This window comes from Vitis riparia, chromosome 1 (assembly GCF_004353265.1).
Source record: "Vitis riparia cultivar Riparia Gloire de Montpellier isolate 1030 chromosome 1, EGFV_Vit.rip_1.0, whole genome shotgun sequence".
Lineage (NCBI taxonomy): Eukaryota > Viridiplantae > Streptophyta > Magnoliopsida > Vitales > Vitaceae > Vitis > Vitis riparia.
The window spans coordinates 23,567,789-23,584,560 of record NC_048431.1 but is presented as its reverse complement, the minus strand read 5'-3'; the positions used below and the strand labels follow the sequence as shown (position 1 = coordinate 23,584,560).

Sequence of the window (16,772 nt, the reverse complement as noted above, 5' to 3'; positions counted from 1 at the left end):
TCTCCCTATTTTCAGATTTCAATTCTAGGTCTTTTCACCTTCAGCTCAAATGAAATAATTTTGTTTGTCTCTCCATAGCCCTTTCGAAGCCTCAAATGAAGGAACAAAGAGAAAGCTACAAGGCCGAAAAATACAGAAATGATATCCCCTTTTAGCATTCCTACTCTTTTCATTTTCTTATTTTTGTCTGTGTTATAGGACATGTTTAATGATCTTTCTGTAGAGGGGCAAAGATGAAGGATCAAACCAATCAATCTCTTGATATAGTATTTAGAAGACATATGAACCCTTGTCTGCCACTCATTTCTTTAAAGTTCAAGTGGGTGATTAAACAAATGTAAAACTGCAATTATTTCCAAGGAAAAAGTAGAAACTCAATCATAGTCTAAACCCCATAGAATAGGATCTCCTTTGACAAAGATAGCTCATCTTCTCCTTTCTTTTCCTTCCCTTCCTTTTTCTCAATGACAACAGCTTCCTCAGATTCCTCATCTTACCCTAAATTTATTCCTCCCTGATCTTTCAGGGTCTATCAAACCAGAATATAACTTCATTTACACGATTCTCATATTCAAATGGTGAGTTATAACCAGCCACACTGTAGGTTAGTACTCTGTTTTTGGTTGAAATTGAGGTCTCCCAGGGTGTGCCTTTGAGGCTTCTCCTCAAGGCCAATGCTTGAGTGGGAATGTTGGAATCATCCATGAATCCCCCAAACCTCCTCACAGCAGCATACTTGTGTTTAGGGAGCTTCACTTGGTGAGCCTGGGCTGATAGAGGAGGGTTGTTTTGGTACTTAGTGGGCACATAAAAATACATGATAAAGGATGAATTGCAGAAGGGTCCTGTGGAGGGGAAAATATCAACCAAAACTGGTGCTGTCATGTCGATTTTCGCCCTTTGATTGTTGTTGCCTTGAATGTAGGCAAAGAGGCTGACAAAGAAACAAAAACATACCATGAAACATGGATGTTAGTTCTTTCAAATAATGAAGAAGGATTAGCCTCTGTGTAGTGTGCATAGTATATTTCCAATGATTAGCTTCTTTAAACTGTGTGAAAAAGCACTCTTTTTTCGCCTTATAAAATTCAGAAAAAGAAGTTAATTAAAATAAAATAAACTAAAATAAAAACAGAAAGACAGAGTGAGATTTTCACATGTTGAAGCCTCTACCAACTGCATCCTTGTAGGAGGAAGAATTGAGGGGTGGAGTCGAAATCCACATTGAAGTTGTATAGCTTCTGATTTCATAGTCCTTTTGGGAGTGGACCACCTCATATGGAGCACACTCAAGCCTCTTACAATTCACTGCTTCTTCATAACCCTTCCCTTTCCCTTCACATACATCAAACACACCCAAACTCAAAACTAGCAGAAAAACTAAACCAAACCCCATTTTCATAGTGTCTCCAGTTCAGTTCCTCTTTGACTATGAACTTGTCTCTTTATCTCCTATATATGGATGAGATCTGTGGTTTAGATTTTGTGGGTTTCACCTTTGTTTGAGTGGTCATATGAGGCCCAAGTTGCATGTCCATGATCAATCAATTTTGAAGCGGAGAGTGACATTTTTTTTTCCTTTTTCTTTTAAATTTTGTCTCCTATTTATTTTTTACGTTTGCTCATACGTATTGTGGATGTTTAACAAAATTAAAGTCAATTGTTTTGTTGTGTATATTACATTTTATTAGCGTTTAACTCCTTGGGTGAAGTGCTTTGATTGTGCTTGGCTGTTTAGGGAGGGGAGGGTTAATCTGTTGGGTTTTGGTTGATTCTTTTTTAAAAATAAAAAATCATGCTGGCTCATTCATTTTGTTATACTTATTTGTAAAATTTTAAAAATTGAATATAAATATCCCACTTTGAAAAGTCTTTTAAACAAATTTTGAAATGGAAAACAAACCCCAACAACCCACCCATGTCTCATTTTAAACAACACTAGTGAATGACGTATAAGTTTTGAAAAACAAACAAATGGACATGTTATTTTGACTCAGTTTGGTTGTACAATATTTGGAATAAGGAAAATAGAAAGAAAAATTGCAATTTTCCTCTTTTTTAAAAAAAAAATTATTAAAGGAAATGTTTTCGATCAATCTTTCCTTGCATTTTCTAAAGAAACTAGAGAGAAATTTTCTTATATTGACCCCTTTTATTTTTTTTAATCTTACTTTTTTTTCATGATTTTTAAATATAAAAACAAAATCATTTTTCTTGAAAATATTTTAATATATATTTTATTCTCAAAAATTAAGAATCAAAATTAGAATTACCAAACACATTTAATTTTCAAGTAAAAACGTATGCATTTATATTGTTTAAAATGGTAGAAATAGTGGATTTGATATTTGCTACCTTTTTCTTGTTCGATTTGCTTCAAATCTTAGAAATTTGGAAATATCTTATATTAGTAGGCGAAGGCAGTTTGAAAGGGCAAAAAGAAGTTATCAAAATGATTTCTAACCAACCACCATTCAAATCATTCGCTGAGGCTTTGCATAAGGTCCATTGATGATGTTGACTTTTCTCTTTGTTGGCCTCATTAACCTTGACTACTTCTTGTGATGGAGACTCGTTAAAAATGGGTCAATCTGATCCCACCATGAGAACCCTCCTTCTATAGACCATGGCTCCTACTTGTGCAACCATTTCTAACCACTAAAAATAAAAAATAAAAAAAAGCCTTTTACTTATATTATAGGATGAGAAATCATTTTTTTTTTTTAATATCAAAAGTAGTAATCGCTAAATTATATATAAAAAAAAAAAATCTCATTGATTGGTATGTTGAGAATGATATGACTACTTTTTAACTAGGTAACGATTTTTTTATTTTTATTTTTTTATTCAATGATTCAAATTCAACCATATATACCTTAAGAATTGAAGATTTTGCATTTGACATCATCCTAACCTATTAGATTTCCTCTTTTCCCTTTTCCTTTTTGCTTTATTTCATTTTTTTTATCGATTCTTTAATCTTCATTCAATTATTCAAATTTTCAAATGCCACGAATTCCAATCTTGAGTTCATTATGATACGTTGGTATTCTTCATGTCTATAAATGTAAGGGTAACAAATAAGTATAATATATTAAAAAGTAAAACTAATCATAATATATGTCTATAAATTGATATGATTGCTTTAATTTCACTTATTTATATTTGATCCCATCTTTATTTACTTTGAATTCATTTATTTCTATGCGCATTTCACTACATAAGTTTTGTGATAGAATTTTTTTTACCATGTAAAATTGTAATTTGGTAAATACGAAACAATGGGTACCTAGAATTTTTGCTAGCGATAAAGGTCAATTGTGATAGTCTCACGATAGAGATTTCCCCTTTTGTGGGGCCTTTTACAAAATGCAAAACAGCTCTGCATAAGGAGGAGTTTCAAGTTTTCTTATCTGAATAGGGAAGATCTGATTTGATTGGTGTTGGGATCTACAAGTTTTGAAGGACATGGCTTGTGCTTGATTCTTTTGATTTTTTCTCAACATTTCAAAAGGACCCACTTCTGAAAATTGACCTCAATCCCAGTGACAAGTGTCCCTAAATTTTGTCTATTGCCCCCTAAATTCATATCCTATAGTGGATCAAAAATAATGAAATCTACTATATTTGTGACAAACTTTAGGGTTCCTTCTCTGTAGATTGACAATGCAAGTTACCAATAACTAGGGTTTTCCTTTTCTTTCAAGTTTGGATATGAAGATAGTGATTAAACTTAATAGGAAAATGAATTGTCTCTTAGGGGATTAAGAACCCACTTTAAAAAAATATTATTTAATGCTTGTAAAATAATGCTTAAGACGACCTTAAATATCTGACAAGATATGTAATAGTCAAATCTCAACCACCATCTTTTGTTAAGTAGGATTTATGATTATTTTATAGTTTTTTGTCATTGATTATATGTTGATTTTGATATTAAAACATGTGAGGCTACAAGGACGGTGTTTTCATTTTTAGTGTCATTATCACCCTAAATTATATGGGGGAAAATAGTATAATTAGTTATTTATAGTAAATCTTTTTTTATTCTTAAATCTATGGTGTAAGTGAACCTACTTTTTTAAGAGATTTCAAGTTTTAAATCATTTTCGATTTGATTTTAAAATATGCTTTCCATTCCTTACAAACAAATCTCTTTTAGTTCATAAAATGAGAATGAAAGACCTTACACGTACTAATTTATATTTTTATCGTTTTATAAATATGATTATTAGTACTTTTGAAAAACAAGTTAGTTAGGTACTTCTCCACATTAACATTATAAAATCATTTACTTGAAGACGAAGATAAAGACATAATGAATATGTATGGGAACATTTTTTACAACATTTTTTTAGAGAGTTTAAAAGAAAATTTGTTTATAAGAACAGTTATTAACTATTTTCATAAACAAAATTTTGTTTGAAACTTAAATACAAAAAGCGTTTTTTTTTAGTTTATTTTGTATAAATGTACTATGCACTTACGTAAGATATAAGAAAATTTCAAAATATTCTTTTTATTTTCAATTGTTTTTCAAAATACTTTATAAAAACACCTAAAACCACCTTAAATTTATTATAAAAAAAAATCTATTTTTTGAGTTAGAAATTTTCTATTTTTTTAATAAAAATAAGTTAGTGAATATATATATATTTATCATATTTCAATTTTCCCCTTTATTCTAATTAAAAGGTTGTAAAATCCTCTATATCAAGATATTAAATCAACATATCAAATTCAGAAATTTTGACCCAATTTCTTATTGGATACAAAAAAAAGAAAGAAAAAAGAATTTACTAATTCACAAAGTACATTTACTTAAAGAAGGAAAAAGAGTTCAATTTAGGCACATTGGCACCATTAATAATCAACTTTAGTTTCAACCCAATGACCAAAGAATGTTGAAGACATTTTCAATTCTAAAATAATATAAAGACTAGAAAAGTAAAAATGAAAAGGTAAAACAAAGGACAACCCATGATTTTTTGACTAAGATTGTAGAGAGGTTGAAAACTAAAGTAAATTGAAATTAATAATTAATTAATTAATTAATTAAAGGACAGGTGATTATGGATTTGTTTGAACGCTCTTCAAGAAGCATCACAGGACACTTTTTTTTTTTAATGTATAAATCAGATTTTATATTAAGAAAATTTCAAAATAAAGAAAATAAAAAATAAAAAATAAATTTAAAGGAAATAAACTCTTTAGATATGGTCATTTAACCTTTTCCTTTATGCTTTAAGATATCCCACTAATATCATACCCAACTCAAAATCTGAACCCTCTTAAATGTATGGCTAAATTTTAATTATTAAATAAAATGCACAAAAAAAAAAGTTTAGTAAAAAAATAAAATAAAATACAAAAAATAGATATAAATAGAAAATAATGGAATTATTATTAAGGTATAAAGTAATGATTTTTTTTAAGTAATAATTTTTAAAAAATAAAAAATATTTTTGAAAACTTTTATATTATTACACACTTAGTAAGAACAAAATACTTAAATTTTAAAAATAATTATAAATGAATATTTTGACCTATTTTCCAAAAACTATCTTTTAGGGAAGGGTTTCTAAAAAAGGGTGTCAAATAGAGCTGGTAACTTTTTCTTTGATATTATGATGATCTTGTTTAAAATTGGAAATGTGAGTGACAAGAGAATGGTGGTGTGTTCATCTTTTTGAAGCCCTCCACATGAAGATATAAACTTATATGTTGGCTTAGAGTTGATTAAAAGAATAAGCCAGGGGTTTTTTTGCTTTATATAATTACAAAAAGTCACATCAGGATCTCTTGATTGATCCACCAATACTGAAACCTCCATTATAATTTGCTTCCCCCAATCCCTAAAATTTCTGAAAAGACTCATGTGGGCTTACCAGTTTAATGCATTGCTGTTTTCAATTATTATTTTTTGCTTTTTGAATTTTTTTTCTTCTAAATATTATTTCTCTTCATGGAAATATATATTTTTCCAGCAATTGATTAATTTTTTAAATGAGATAATTAAATTAATATAAATTTTTTAATAAATTTTTATCCTATTATAAAATAAAAATAAGAAAATAATATTGAACATCTAAATACAACATGGACACAAAATTATAGATGTGCAAAAACTCATCAATACTCATAAAGAGTGAGACCATAGAATTAATAATTTTCAGCCAAAAATTAAAACCCCACATTATAAATTAAAAATTAAAATGTAAAAAATAGGTCAAATCAAATTATGAAGAGCAATTTGGAGTCGGTGCAATTTGATTCACCCGTTCTTCCACAAAATGCGGAACTTGCAAATCCAGCACTAACACCAACAAGGTGTGGCCACCATTGTATCAATCAAAATCCCTCCTCTATTACTCTCAAAACTCAATCATTCTTCCAAGTGCCCTCACCAAACTTGGATTACATTACACTACTTTGTACGTTAGGTCAAGTATTATTATACCTATCCAAAAATATCATACTAAAGATAAGAATTTTGGGTTAAGTTTTCCTCTTCATCGAACAAAATATAGGTCATAAATTTGTTTTGAAACTATTGTTCAAATTAATTATCTTTTATTTTTATTTTTAATTAATTTACCATACTTTAAAATTGTGATTTTAGTACATTAAAAAAAAATCACAACATGAAATTATGCAAGAGAAATGGATCACAACTATTTTAAAATAGATATCGCATGTGTATTTTAAAAGAAATAGATTAATAGAATATAGAACAATTATTTTAAAGTAGATCTCATATGTGTATTTTAATTATTAAAAAAAATCATATTTACCTGTTTCTTTGTTTAGATTTTATGCATTTATATTCAAATTTTATTTTTTTATATATTAATCCCGTTTATTTGTATTTCAGTTTTTTTTCTTGTACTTTTTTATACATTTATTCCTCCATTAGAATTTAACCAAAATTTTTGGGTAGAATACCCTTTGGGTATCTTAACATTTTGATTAGGATAAATTGTTTGAATACTTGCTTCTTGAACTCCAAGTGGGGGGTGGGGGACATCACTAACCCATTAACTACCCCTGGTAGTGAAAGCCATAATTTTCAAGAAATGGTGATGGTCCCATGAAAAGAAAAGATCAGCTTAGACTTTAGGCCAATTGTCCCTTTGGTTAAATCATCATTAATTATTTAATTATGTGTGTTAGCACTCTGGGGGAATATGGGAATGTGCCTGATTTTTTAGTGGACATTTACACCTTTGCACATATGCCAATAATCACCCTTCAATCCTTTATTAAGAATTGATTATTAGGGTTGTACCTAAGGCAACAAAAGGGTAGGTTTGGGATTAGGTGTGATATGGGAATGCCAAACCTCCCTTAGTGGTCAAAACCCAATCCAAAAAATGGTATTAGATCGAAAAAAGTAATATTAAGAAGCATCATGATAAAGAAGGAATTAATGAAATTACGATAATACAACTCTTAACTAATTGATGACTCTCGAAACAAATATAAGACTAATGTGATGTTTATATATATGATTATATATTATTTGAATTTTAATCCAAATAGTCCTTTTTTTTTTACATTGCCCTAGATTATTTTCAAAAGGGTGGTGAATGAATACTCTTTTTTATGCACAAATTTTATTATGTAAATAAGTAGAAATAAAAAATAGCTAGAGAGTGGATCATTTATTTAAATTTGCTTCAATACACATAAAATGTTGATAATTGTTGTCAAGTGACGGTATTTCTTTAAATATAAATGCATTTCTTATTTTAAAATATTGAAAAAACCTTATTAACCTATATCATATATTTTAAGAGTGTACAATGAGAAATGTTAAAATGGGATCTGCCTTGGAGCCTTATGATGAGAAGTGTTTTCACAAAATTATGAATAGCAAAAGAAAGTATCCACATTATGGCTTTTCTCTTGATAAGCATAATGTTCGAAGATAGGGTTGAAGTCCCTTCAATTGCATCATAGGAAACATTAAAAGGAAAATGAATGATATTCCTAATACTTATTAAATAAAGAACCCTTAAAAGACCTTCTCTTGGTCTTTTAATTTATCAAAGGGTTATCTGTCATACTGATTAAGATTTTTCAATGTCATCGAATGCTCTCATCCAATTTCACTTGGACACGTTTAAAGTAAGAATATGATCACGACATAGGAAAATGTAACAAGAAGATAAATAGAATAATCAAGCGTACACACAATATGATTAGATGTAAAACTTCATTAACAATACAAATTATATACTAAAATTCAATAAGTGACATTAAAACTTGAACATGTAATGGGCATTTCATTACAAAATTACAACACGTGTATAATAGCAAATAAAAAAAGTGGTATTCTTATCGGTGAATATCATAATAGTTTTATAGTATAGTTTGAAAACTATAAGGATGGTATTCAAAAGTATGGTATTTCTAGTTTTCAATCGTTGAATCAAACAAGAATGAATTTTAATTAGTATACCAATAATCGTAACATTGAAAAGTATTAAAATCAAGTTAACTCCCAAATATCATCAATCTACTTCTACCAAATCACATGTGGATGGTATTGTTGGTATAGAAAAACTCCATAAATACGTACCTTAAGGAGTGAAGCAAATTTTCAAAGGGCTTGTACTATATATAATGTCTTCAATGAATATGTTGGTAAAAAACAAAAGAAAAACTCCAATCAAAGGGAAGTGAAGGTGAGAAGCCTAGCAATGGAGGGTAGGCAATGTATGAGATACCTAGGAAGAGTAGAAGAAGGGGCAGGGCATATGGGGCATCCAAATGGTCCCCACGGGATCACAAGGAGAATGTGACCCTCTACTAACCCAAACCCCTCATGAGACATGTGCCTCCAAACCCATCTTTGTAAGCTTTTCCTTTTTGTGATAAAATTATAATTATGTTCTTTGATTGAAGCTTAGGCCAAATGATTCAATTCAAGAGTGTGAAAGATGATGTAGAGGAGAGGAGGATGTTGATATTTTACTTATATAGGGCAGGGCAGTGCTGTCCTCTTCCATCTATTCTCTTTCTCCTCACACCCACCCTCAAAAAAAGTGGCTTTTCATAGAGGCATGGACATTTATTGATATTGCCATTAAATTAAATAAAAAATTAGGACAAATGATTCGATGCCACCCATGAAGAGGGGCTGAGGCAGAGAAAATTTTCCAAATGGTAGGGTAGGGTGCCCTTAGGGATTTAAATGCTCGCGAGATCATCGAAACATGTCGGTTTTTGGTGCATTGTATGAATATTATAATTGTTTATTAATTTTATTAATAAAAATAATGATAATTATTAGAGACCAAATAAATTAGATGAGTATGGATGGTATAAATTTGAATTCCAAAACTAGAAAGTGACCCTAAAATTGGAAGAGAGATGTGGATATAGATGAAAATAAAGGACAAAGACCCAAAAGAATTTAGAACAAAAACATAGGGTTAAAGGGTCAAATAGGTAGTAAAAAAAGAAACCCCACTCAAATGAACCACAAAGCCCACAAAAAAACCCTCTTTTTTCTTTTTTTTCCTCTGCGCAATCCCACTCGTCTCTTCTCTTTTTTCTCTTACGGGGTTGAAGAAAAGGAGAGAGGGAGATAATGAGAAGGTGTGATACGAGATGACAACACTTTTATTAATATAACGGAGCCTCCCTAGAACGCCGTTACTTCTCAACCAGCCGTTAAGTCACGTGACCACCCCAAAACCCACTCTCTCTCACTTTATGGAGCTTGAGCGATTGAGCCTCGCTCCCGCCCCCGTTGACGACGACGCTGACGCCGTCCCTAACGGCGTCAACGCCGCCGGTGATGATGGCAGCCGAGCTCCACGGCTGCCGCGGTGGACGAGGCAGGAGATCCTCGTGTTGATTCAGGGCAAAAAGGTGGCCGAGAGCAGGGTCCGGAGGGGCCGGACCGGCGGGTTAGCGTTTGGGTCAGCGCAAATCGAGCCGAAGTGGGCGTCCGTTTCGTCGTATTGTAAGCGCCACGGCGTGAACCGGGGACCAGTCCAGTGCCGGAAGCGATGGAGCAACCTCGCGGGCGATTACAAGAAGATCAAAGAATGGGAGTCGCAGATAAGGGACGAGAGCGAGTCGTTTTGGGTGATGAGGAACGACGTGAGGAGGGAAAAGAGGCTACCAGGGTTTTTCGATAGGGAGGTTTACGACATGCTCGACGGGGTTGGCGCCGCGCCGCCAGGGCCGTCCGGACTCGCTCTGGGCCTGGCGCCGGCCCCCGAGGGCGAGGGGATGGTGGCGCCAGAGGAGGAGGCGGAGGCCGTGTTCGATAGTGGGCGGAGCGCCGCGGCGGAGGACGGGCTGTTTTCGGACTTTGAGCAGTCAGGTGGGAGTCCGGAGAAGGAACCGCCGGCAAAGGAGGTTCCGGCGACGGTGGCAGCTCCTGTGCCAATTTCTGGTAAGTTCACAGTTACTTGCTTTGGACCAATGAAATTGAAATTTGAATTTCACATCTTAAAGGAAAACAAAAATTCAAATTATAGGAATTGGGTTTTCATCTTCATAAAGAAATCCAAGTTCTGAAATATTTATAATTTCCGGGAATGTTTAAATTTCATAAGATTTTCGTTCGTTATCGGTCCAGACTCCCAGCCTTTTCGAAGTGTTGATTTCATAGCTAAAATTTCTGTTCTTTTCTTTTCTTTTTACAATGAATTCGGTGAACAACTGTTATTAGTAATTTTTTTCTTACAAAAATAGGAAATATCATGACGTGTTGGTTGTTGAAGGGAATGCTTTGAGAAAACTCCTAATTGCGTTTTAATTTAATTTAATTTATCTTATTTTTTTACTTATTTTCTTGGGACTATTTTGGATTTTCAGAGAAGCAGTATCAACCTTTTCCCAGGGAGGGTTCAAGTCAAGGTATCAACCTATTCTAGCTCAGACCGTCAACTGATTATTATCTCTTTTTTTTTCTTTTTTTTAAATACATTTGGGCTTAGATTGAAATTTATATACAATTCCTCGTACCACTTAATTTGTCATGAATTCCGATCAGTGGGTTGTTTTATACTACTGATTTTAATGAATCAGTATGGATTATCTGAACAGATACACACGATTGATTGGATTTCATGGGAGTTGATTGTTTGGTTTCGGTTTTTGAATCCTCATTTTCAGTGAGCTTAGTGTCTCCTGGAGGCCTGTAAACCTTTCATTAGCTGATGATTCTTCTCTTCTTTAGATCTCTAAACTAAGCTTCACAACTGAAACAATTTAATTAGCCTTTCCGGGAATTCTAAGCTTCCTTTAAGACTCTGTATGAACGGGACTATACATCAAGTTCAACGACTTGGGTTCTGGCATGCAGGTCCGGCAAGCAAGAGACACCCAGCCTCAAATCCTGAGATGCCGTCCACATCTCAGGAGGGACGGAAGCGAAAGCGGTTTACAGCCGATGGGGACGAGGAAACAACAAGACTGCAGGATCAGTTGATCGAGGTTTTGGAGAGGAATGGCAGAATGTTGAGCGACCAACTCGAAGCTCAGAACACCAATTTCCAATTGGACAGGGAGCAGCGAAAGGACCAAGCCGATTGCCTGGTTGCTGTTCTTAGTAAGCTTGCAGATGCGCTAGGGAGAATTGCGGATAAGTTGTAGTAAAAGGGCATCAGAATACAGTTGCTGTACATAGGAAAAATTTCTGGACAAGCTCCAATGCGGGGAATGAAGCTTGAAGAAAGAGCGATTTGGTAGGGGATTAAATTTCGATAGCTTCATGGCAAGCAGGATCACATTGAGGATGGCTTTCACATCTTTTTTTTTTTTAAATTTCTTTTTACCATTTTGTGGCTTATTGCCATTATAGGGATTCATACACAGATAATAAAGTATAGAAATTTGAGAGCTTCACAAACATTTGGACATCCTTCTTGTTATATAATTCAAGTTTATATATTGAGATTTTTTTTTTCCTTTTTCTATTTGTTAGTGTTTTAAATCTTGCTACGATCCTATAGACCTAATCTCTTTTTTAAGTTGGATTTTTCATATTCTTTCTCTATGAAGACCTTTATGCAAGCTTTTAATTTTCGGGTTTTCTTAAATACTATCAGTAAGATTGGTGACTTGATTATAGTAGTTGAAACTCCCCGAGAATTGACTGATTTAGTTTAGAAGTTTGGGCCTAAACTGTTTTTCAGGCTCTATTAAAACTATCAGTAACTGTAAGATTGGCAAGTAGTTGAAACTCCTGGATTGAGGCCTTCCTTGAGGACTTCGTAGGCTCCCCCAGTTTGGCAATTCTTTCCTAAAACACTGAAGAAAAGGTCAGACTTTAAACCTATGCTTCCCCATAGGTATGTGCCGATCTAGCAAAACATTCTTGGCTGCTGATGACAACCAACTTAATCTAGGTAAAAGCACGAATAAGTATTATTACTTGGGTAATCAATAGGCCAAATCTAAGCATACTCCAACGAAAATGCACATGGAAAAACACCTGAAAAAAAGATGAAATTATTTGGAAGAAAAAAAAGGTTCTCCTTAAATAAGAGTCATATACACTATCATGGCATTCTGGTAATGCCTGGACTCTGCACATTATCTAAAAGAGAAAGGAAAAGGGAAAATTGAAAAAGGCCTGTAGTCAAGCTATGATGTCACTAATTGAAATGACATAACAGAGTTCAATGGGAGAATGTAATGGTACCAGCCTGAAAGAAAGCATGTACCAGTATTGCTACCTTTCCAGAACTTCATGAGACCATATGAGGGACTCAGTCATCAGAGGTAGTTTTCATCCGGTAGTGGCGGCTTGGATTCTTAAAACCTGGGCTTTTATCAGCAGGGATTGTGTCTGGCTCTTCATCTATGCCAGCTTCGGTTTGATGGACTTCCCCAGCTGCAATGCCAATGGGGAAGCCGGTTTGGTGCAAGGATCCCTTGCACCCAGCATCCTGATTTTTCTTTTGGCTGCTACTATCAGCTACTTTGGCATCACAAACCTTCTTCTTTGGTATGAAGGTTAGGGATTTGGGAAGATCAACTGAATTATCCTTCAGCTCCAAACCCAGTTCCTCGGCCTTTGACCTCTTCATCTGCTCAAGAAGCTCCACGCAAGCCTGGCTTTTGGAATCTTCAATAACATCACTTGAGGAATCTAAAGTATAGTGTGTATATTTTGAAGAGTTGAGTACATAATCTGGAACTCCCTGAGTATTTCTGGTCAGCAGAGAGTCATCTTCTGATACTTCAATCTCTACCAAGCTGGCATCTGTTGAAAAAAAATCTTTGGCTCTTGTTGGTGCTTCGTTATAATCGTTTCTGCTAAGATCAAACTTCACACGTTTTTGGGACTTGGGGATGGTTGTATCACCTTTTCTTTTCAAGATAGATTTTACACCACCATGTGCAGATTCTTGATGCTGAGGCTCCTTGACATCTAAAGCAGATTTACAACAAGACTGAGGAGAGTTAAAATTATGAGCTTCCACTTTATCTTCTTTCAGCCCGATCTGTGCAGCAAAGTGGTCAATTCGTGGGTCCTTGGTGGCATCATGTGATTGGGTAAGAACATTGTGAGAGTTTAAACCAGTCCCATGGTCAGTAGCATCTCTCATGTAGATGCGATCGCCAGCATTTTCCCTGCCCACTGCCACTTTGTCAAACAGATCTTCTTCCTCCTGCAAGCAATTACAATAAGATGACAGGCACAACAAAAATTGTTTAGCATCCCAGCAGAACAGTCCGAATATGCAAGTATAAGTAAGCATTATAATGTTGATAGCAATAGAAACCTAAATATGGGAGAACCTCATACACACACAAAAATCTATGTTCACATACTTTGATCTGGAAGAGCTAAGATACTTGGTCTTTCTTCCTTGCTAATTTATTAAAAACAATCAAAATTTTAATGATATATTAAGACAATCTTCTCTGACCAGCCTATTGCTGAGATGATCTCCAGTATCCAGCAAGAAGCAACTGCTTCTTGTGGAAATAGTATTATTACCATTACCGCACGGTAAGCAATCCACTAGAACTATGAGTCTTAGGTGGGGGGCACTAGCAGAATCTCAAAAGAATAAATTTTAATATATTTTCATAATATTAATTAGCATTTACTATACAGAATGAACTCTTTTTCCTATATATAGCAAACAGATCATAAGCACATTAAGCCTTTGCATATATTTGTATGAAACAATCCATAAGGTGTGATATTGTTTAAACCAATGTTTTATGGAAATTGATCAATTCTTCATCAGAAAATATTGTTAAGCACACAAGTCCCAATATGACAAATTTGTCAACCTCTTCATAATTGTGTCAACCTATCTTATATACACCTACTCTAACATGTTTCAAACTCAAACTCAAACTCAAAACCATTCATGTTTCTTACAAATTACTTGAGCAACTATGCTGCTACCCTTGGCTTCCCACTCAGTTCATGAATGATCCTTGAATTCCGTGATGTTCCTGACTCGTGACACCAATTAACTCAAGAATTCTCCTGTCTACTTGCTTGTTAAGTGAAACGCTAACCACAGTGGTAAGTATATATACACAAGCTTCATGAGAAAGGAATTATAATTATAATTTTTGGGTTTGGGTTAAGTGGGAAGACAAAAGAAATGATTGGCCACTTATTGCAGAAAATCATACCAAATAATGAAACCCTGAAATTGTTGCATTCCTGAAAGAATGTTGGACAAGTTTCCAAATTCATTATTACCAAATAAAGACAATAGGTTGTTTCGCCAAATCAATCGCAAAGAAGGGTAAACATGTCTTTGGAGACTGTACGACTCAAGATTCCTACCTGGTTACATAATTCCCCTCCGCCAACCCCATCAACCCCTAGATGTGTGTCAAATTCCATCCTCCTTGCTGAAGATCCTTGATGCCAACTAAGTTAACACTTACTCCTATCTCATCAGAAAATATTTGCACATTATAATTTGTATAAGGTTAACTTAGCAACTAATTAACCATGGAGGCCATGTCAATGATTAAACATAATGCACAAGTTTTAGCATTGAAGGCACCAAAATCAGGTGCCAAGCTACATGGGAGCATAGGGAAGGCCCTTGAGCGACCAGGAAGAGAGTATTTAGTGCAACTGGGTTACACCCAAAATTCCATCTATTAGAAGATAGTAGATGGGTGGTGAAATCTAATGACTAAAAATCACTCTGTGGAAATTAGCAAGAGCAAATTTTAAGGAAATATGAATAAGCCAAGAAAATACGCATGAATTGGAAGATAAAGAAAAGGAAACAAAGATACAAGTCCGGTATCCGTTAGTCGGTAGCCGTTATCTACTGTTATTGACCGTTGTCTACCGTTATCCGTTATTGATCATTGTCAAAATGAAGCTGTTATCTACCGTTATGGCTATAAATAGAATGAAAATTGTACTCTTTTCATGTGAATACCAACAAATCTAACAGCCTCCTTGCATAATTGGACAATATTTACCTTAGATCATCAGAAAAGACTCCATCAATTGCCACATTAAAGCATGAACAACTTCATCTTAACCAATTCTCTAACTGTCTATTTACTTTTGAAGCAAAATTCAGAACAAGTCCAACATACTCATTCTGCATCAAGCCAATCACCCATATACTCCAAGATCACATTGTTACCATCTACTCTAGGCCATCACATTGTTACTACAAACCCTAGATACTTACCGCCAAACACCTACCAATAATTGCTATCTCACCATCTGATCAATGCATTCAACAGCACTATTTCACTACAATGAGTATCCAAACACCGTAAAAGACGGAACTTCCAACTCAATCACGAAAAACTCAAATAAGGCGATTGAATTCAGCATTAAACCGCTTAATTTTGGTCTAAGACAGTGTCTCAAAACTGCAATCACATCATCTAATGAATAAATTTCCTGGCGCTATTCCACTACAACGAGTATCCAAACACCTCAAACAATGAACTTCCAACTCAATTAAGAAAAACTCCAACAAAACCAATTCAATTCAGCTCCGAAACGCTGAATTTCATCCAAAAACAACAATCACCAAAACAACACTCAGGATCAACCAATCAACAACACAACAAAAGAACAAACACCAATTCTCAACAAAAATACAGAAAATTCACTCACCTCGTCGTCCAGCGTTCGATCCATTCCTATCGAAGATCTGATCTCCCACTCCTCCCCATCACCCGCGCCAGCATTCTCCACGCCACCGCGAACTCCGCCGTCGCCGCGATCTTCGAAGCCACCATCGGCCTCTCTCCGGCCGTCCCCCGACTCTGCCTCCAAACCCTCCCGATCCTCCGAACCCAAAACGACGTCGTTTTCCTCGTCTTTCTCCGTCCCTTTCTTTCCCTCCCGGTTTTGGTCCCGCTTTTTGACCTCAGTATCGGAAACAGACCACAGCGAAGTCGAGTCAGAGGAATGAACCGGCTTGAGTGATCTGAAAACCTTCTCGACTCGGACTCCGAAATCGTCGTCCGGCTCTTGAGAAGACGCCATTGATGAGTGTTAGCTTTGCTCTCTCAACTGAACTCACGATGGTGAGCGAGAGCAGTGGTTTTGGTTCTCTCTTTGATATCTGGCCTTTTTAAACGAGGCCACCACACCGCCTCCTTCTGACATTTGATCGTTCTTCTAGGGGTATTTTCGGGATACCATCATTTCCTTACGTTATATCCAGATGTTGTGGTGGATTTCTGAATTTTCGGATTTTAGTTCCCACCCCCACCTCGTTTTTGCCCTTTTTAAATATTAATTGCTATTTTTTATGGTTTAAAATTTAAATACACACAAT

The 16,772-nt window shown here is 34.6% G+C and overlaps 3 protein-coding genes across 3 annotated transcripts; 1 reads left to right on the top strand and 2 right to left on the bottom strand.

Annotated features, from left to right (window-relative positions):
- Nucleotides 1-236: 236 nt before the first annotated feature.
- On the bottom strand, nucleotides 237-1,434 carry LOC117925844 (heme-binding protein 2-like). The gene is made up of 2 exons (XM_034844957.1): nucleotides 1,158-1,434; nucleotides 237-934 (listed from the first exon to the last, which is right to left on the bottom strand). The coding sequence occupies exons 1-2, from the start codon at nucleotides 1,400-1,402 to the stop codon at nucleotides 523-525; spliced, it is 657 nt and encodes a 218-aa protein (XP_034700848.1). The 5' UTR covers nucleotides 1,403-1,434; the 3' UTR covers nucleotides 237-522.
- An 8,076-nt stretch (nucleotides 1,435-9,510) lies between these two features.
- LOC117919750 (trihelix transcription factor ASR3) lies at nucleotides 9,511-11,940 on the top strand. Its single transcript, XM_034837000.1, has 3 exons — nucleotides 9,511-10,414; nucleotides 10,840-10,881; nucleotides 11,330-11,940. The coding sequence occupies exons 1-3, from the start codon at nucleotides 9,724-9,726 to the stop codon at nucleotides 11,617-11,619; spliced, it is 1,023 nt and encodes a 340-aa protein (XP_034692891.1). The 5' UTR covers nucleotides 9,511-9,723; the 3' UTR covers nucleotides 11,620-11,940.
- Nucleotides 11,941-12,449: 509 nt separating this feature from the next.
- On the bottom strand, nucleotides 12,450-16,546 carry LOC117919743. Its single transcript, XM_034836990.1, has 2 exons — nucleotides 16,103-16,546; nucleotides 12,450-13,643 (listed from the first exon to the last, which is right to left on the bottom strand). Exons 1-2 carry the CDS (start codon nucleotides 16,475-16,477, stop codon nucleotides 12,738-12,740), a joined length of 1,281 nt encoding a protein of 426 aa, XP_034692881.1. The 5' UTR covers nucleotides 16,478-16,546; the 3' UTR covers nucleotides 12,450-12,737.
- Between the last annotated feature and the right edge of the window lie 226 nt (nucleotides 16,547-16,772).

Coding starts and splice junctions, on each gene's coding strand:
- LOC117925844 (XM_034844957.1), bottom strand. CDS start 1,402: ATGAAAATGGGGTTTGGTTTAGTTTTTCTGCTAGTTTTGAGTTTGGGT. Junction 935..1,157: donor GTTGGTAGAGGCTTCAACAT/GTGAAAATCTCA, acceptor TTTCTTTGTCAG/CCTCTTTGCCTACATTCAAG.
- LOC117919750 (XM_034837000.1), top strand. CDS start 9,724: ATGGAGCTTGAGCGATTGAGCCTCGCTCCCGCCCCCGTTGACGACGAC. Junction 10,415..10,839: donor AGCTCCTGTGCCAATTTCTG/GTAAGTTCACAG, acceptor TTGGATTTTCAG/AGAAGCAGTATCAACCTTTT. Junction 10,882..11,329: donor CAGGGAGGGTTCAAGTCAAG/GTATCAACCTAT, acceptor TCTGGCATGCAG/GTCCGGCAAGCAAGAGACAC.
- LOC117919743 (XM_034836990.1), bottom strand. CDS start 16,477: ATGGCGTCTTCTCAAGAGCCGGACGACGATTTCGGAGTCCGAGTCGAG. Junction 13,644..16,102: donor ATCGAACGCTGGACGACGAG/GTGAGTGAATTT, acceptor AATTGCTTGCAG/GAGGAAGAAGATCTGTTTGA.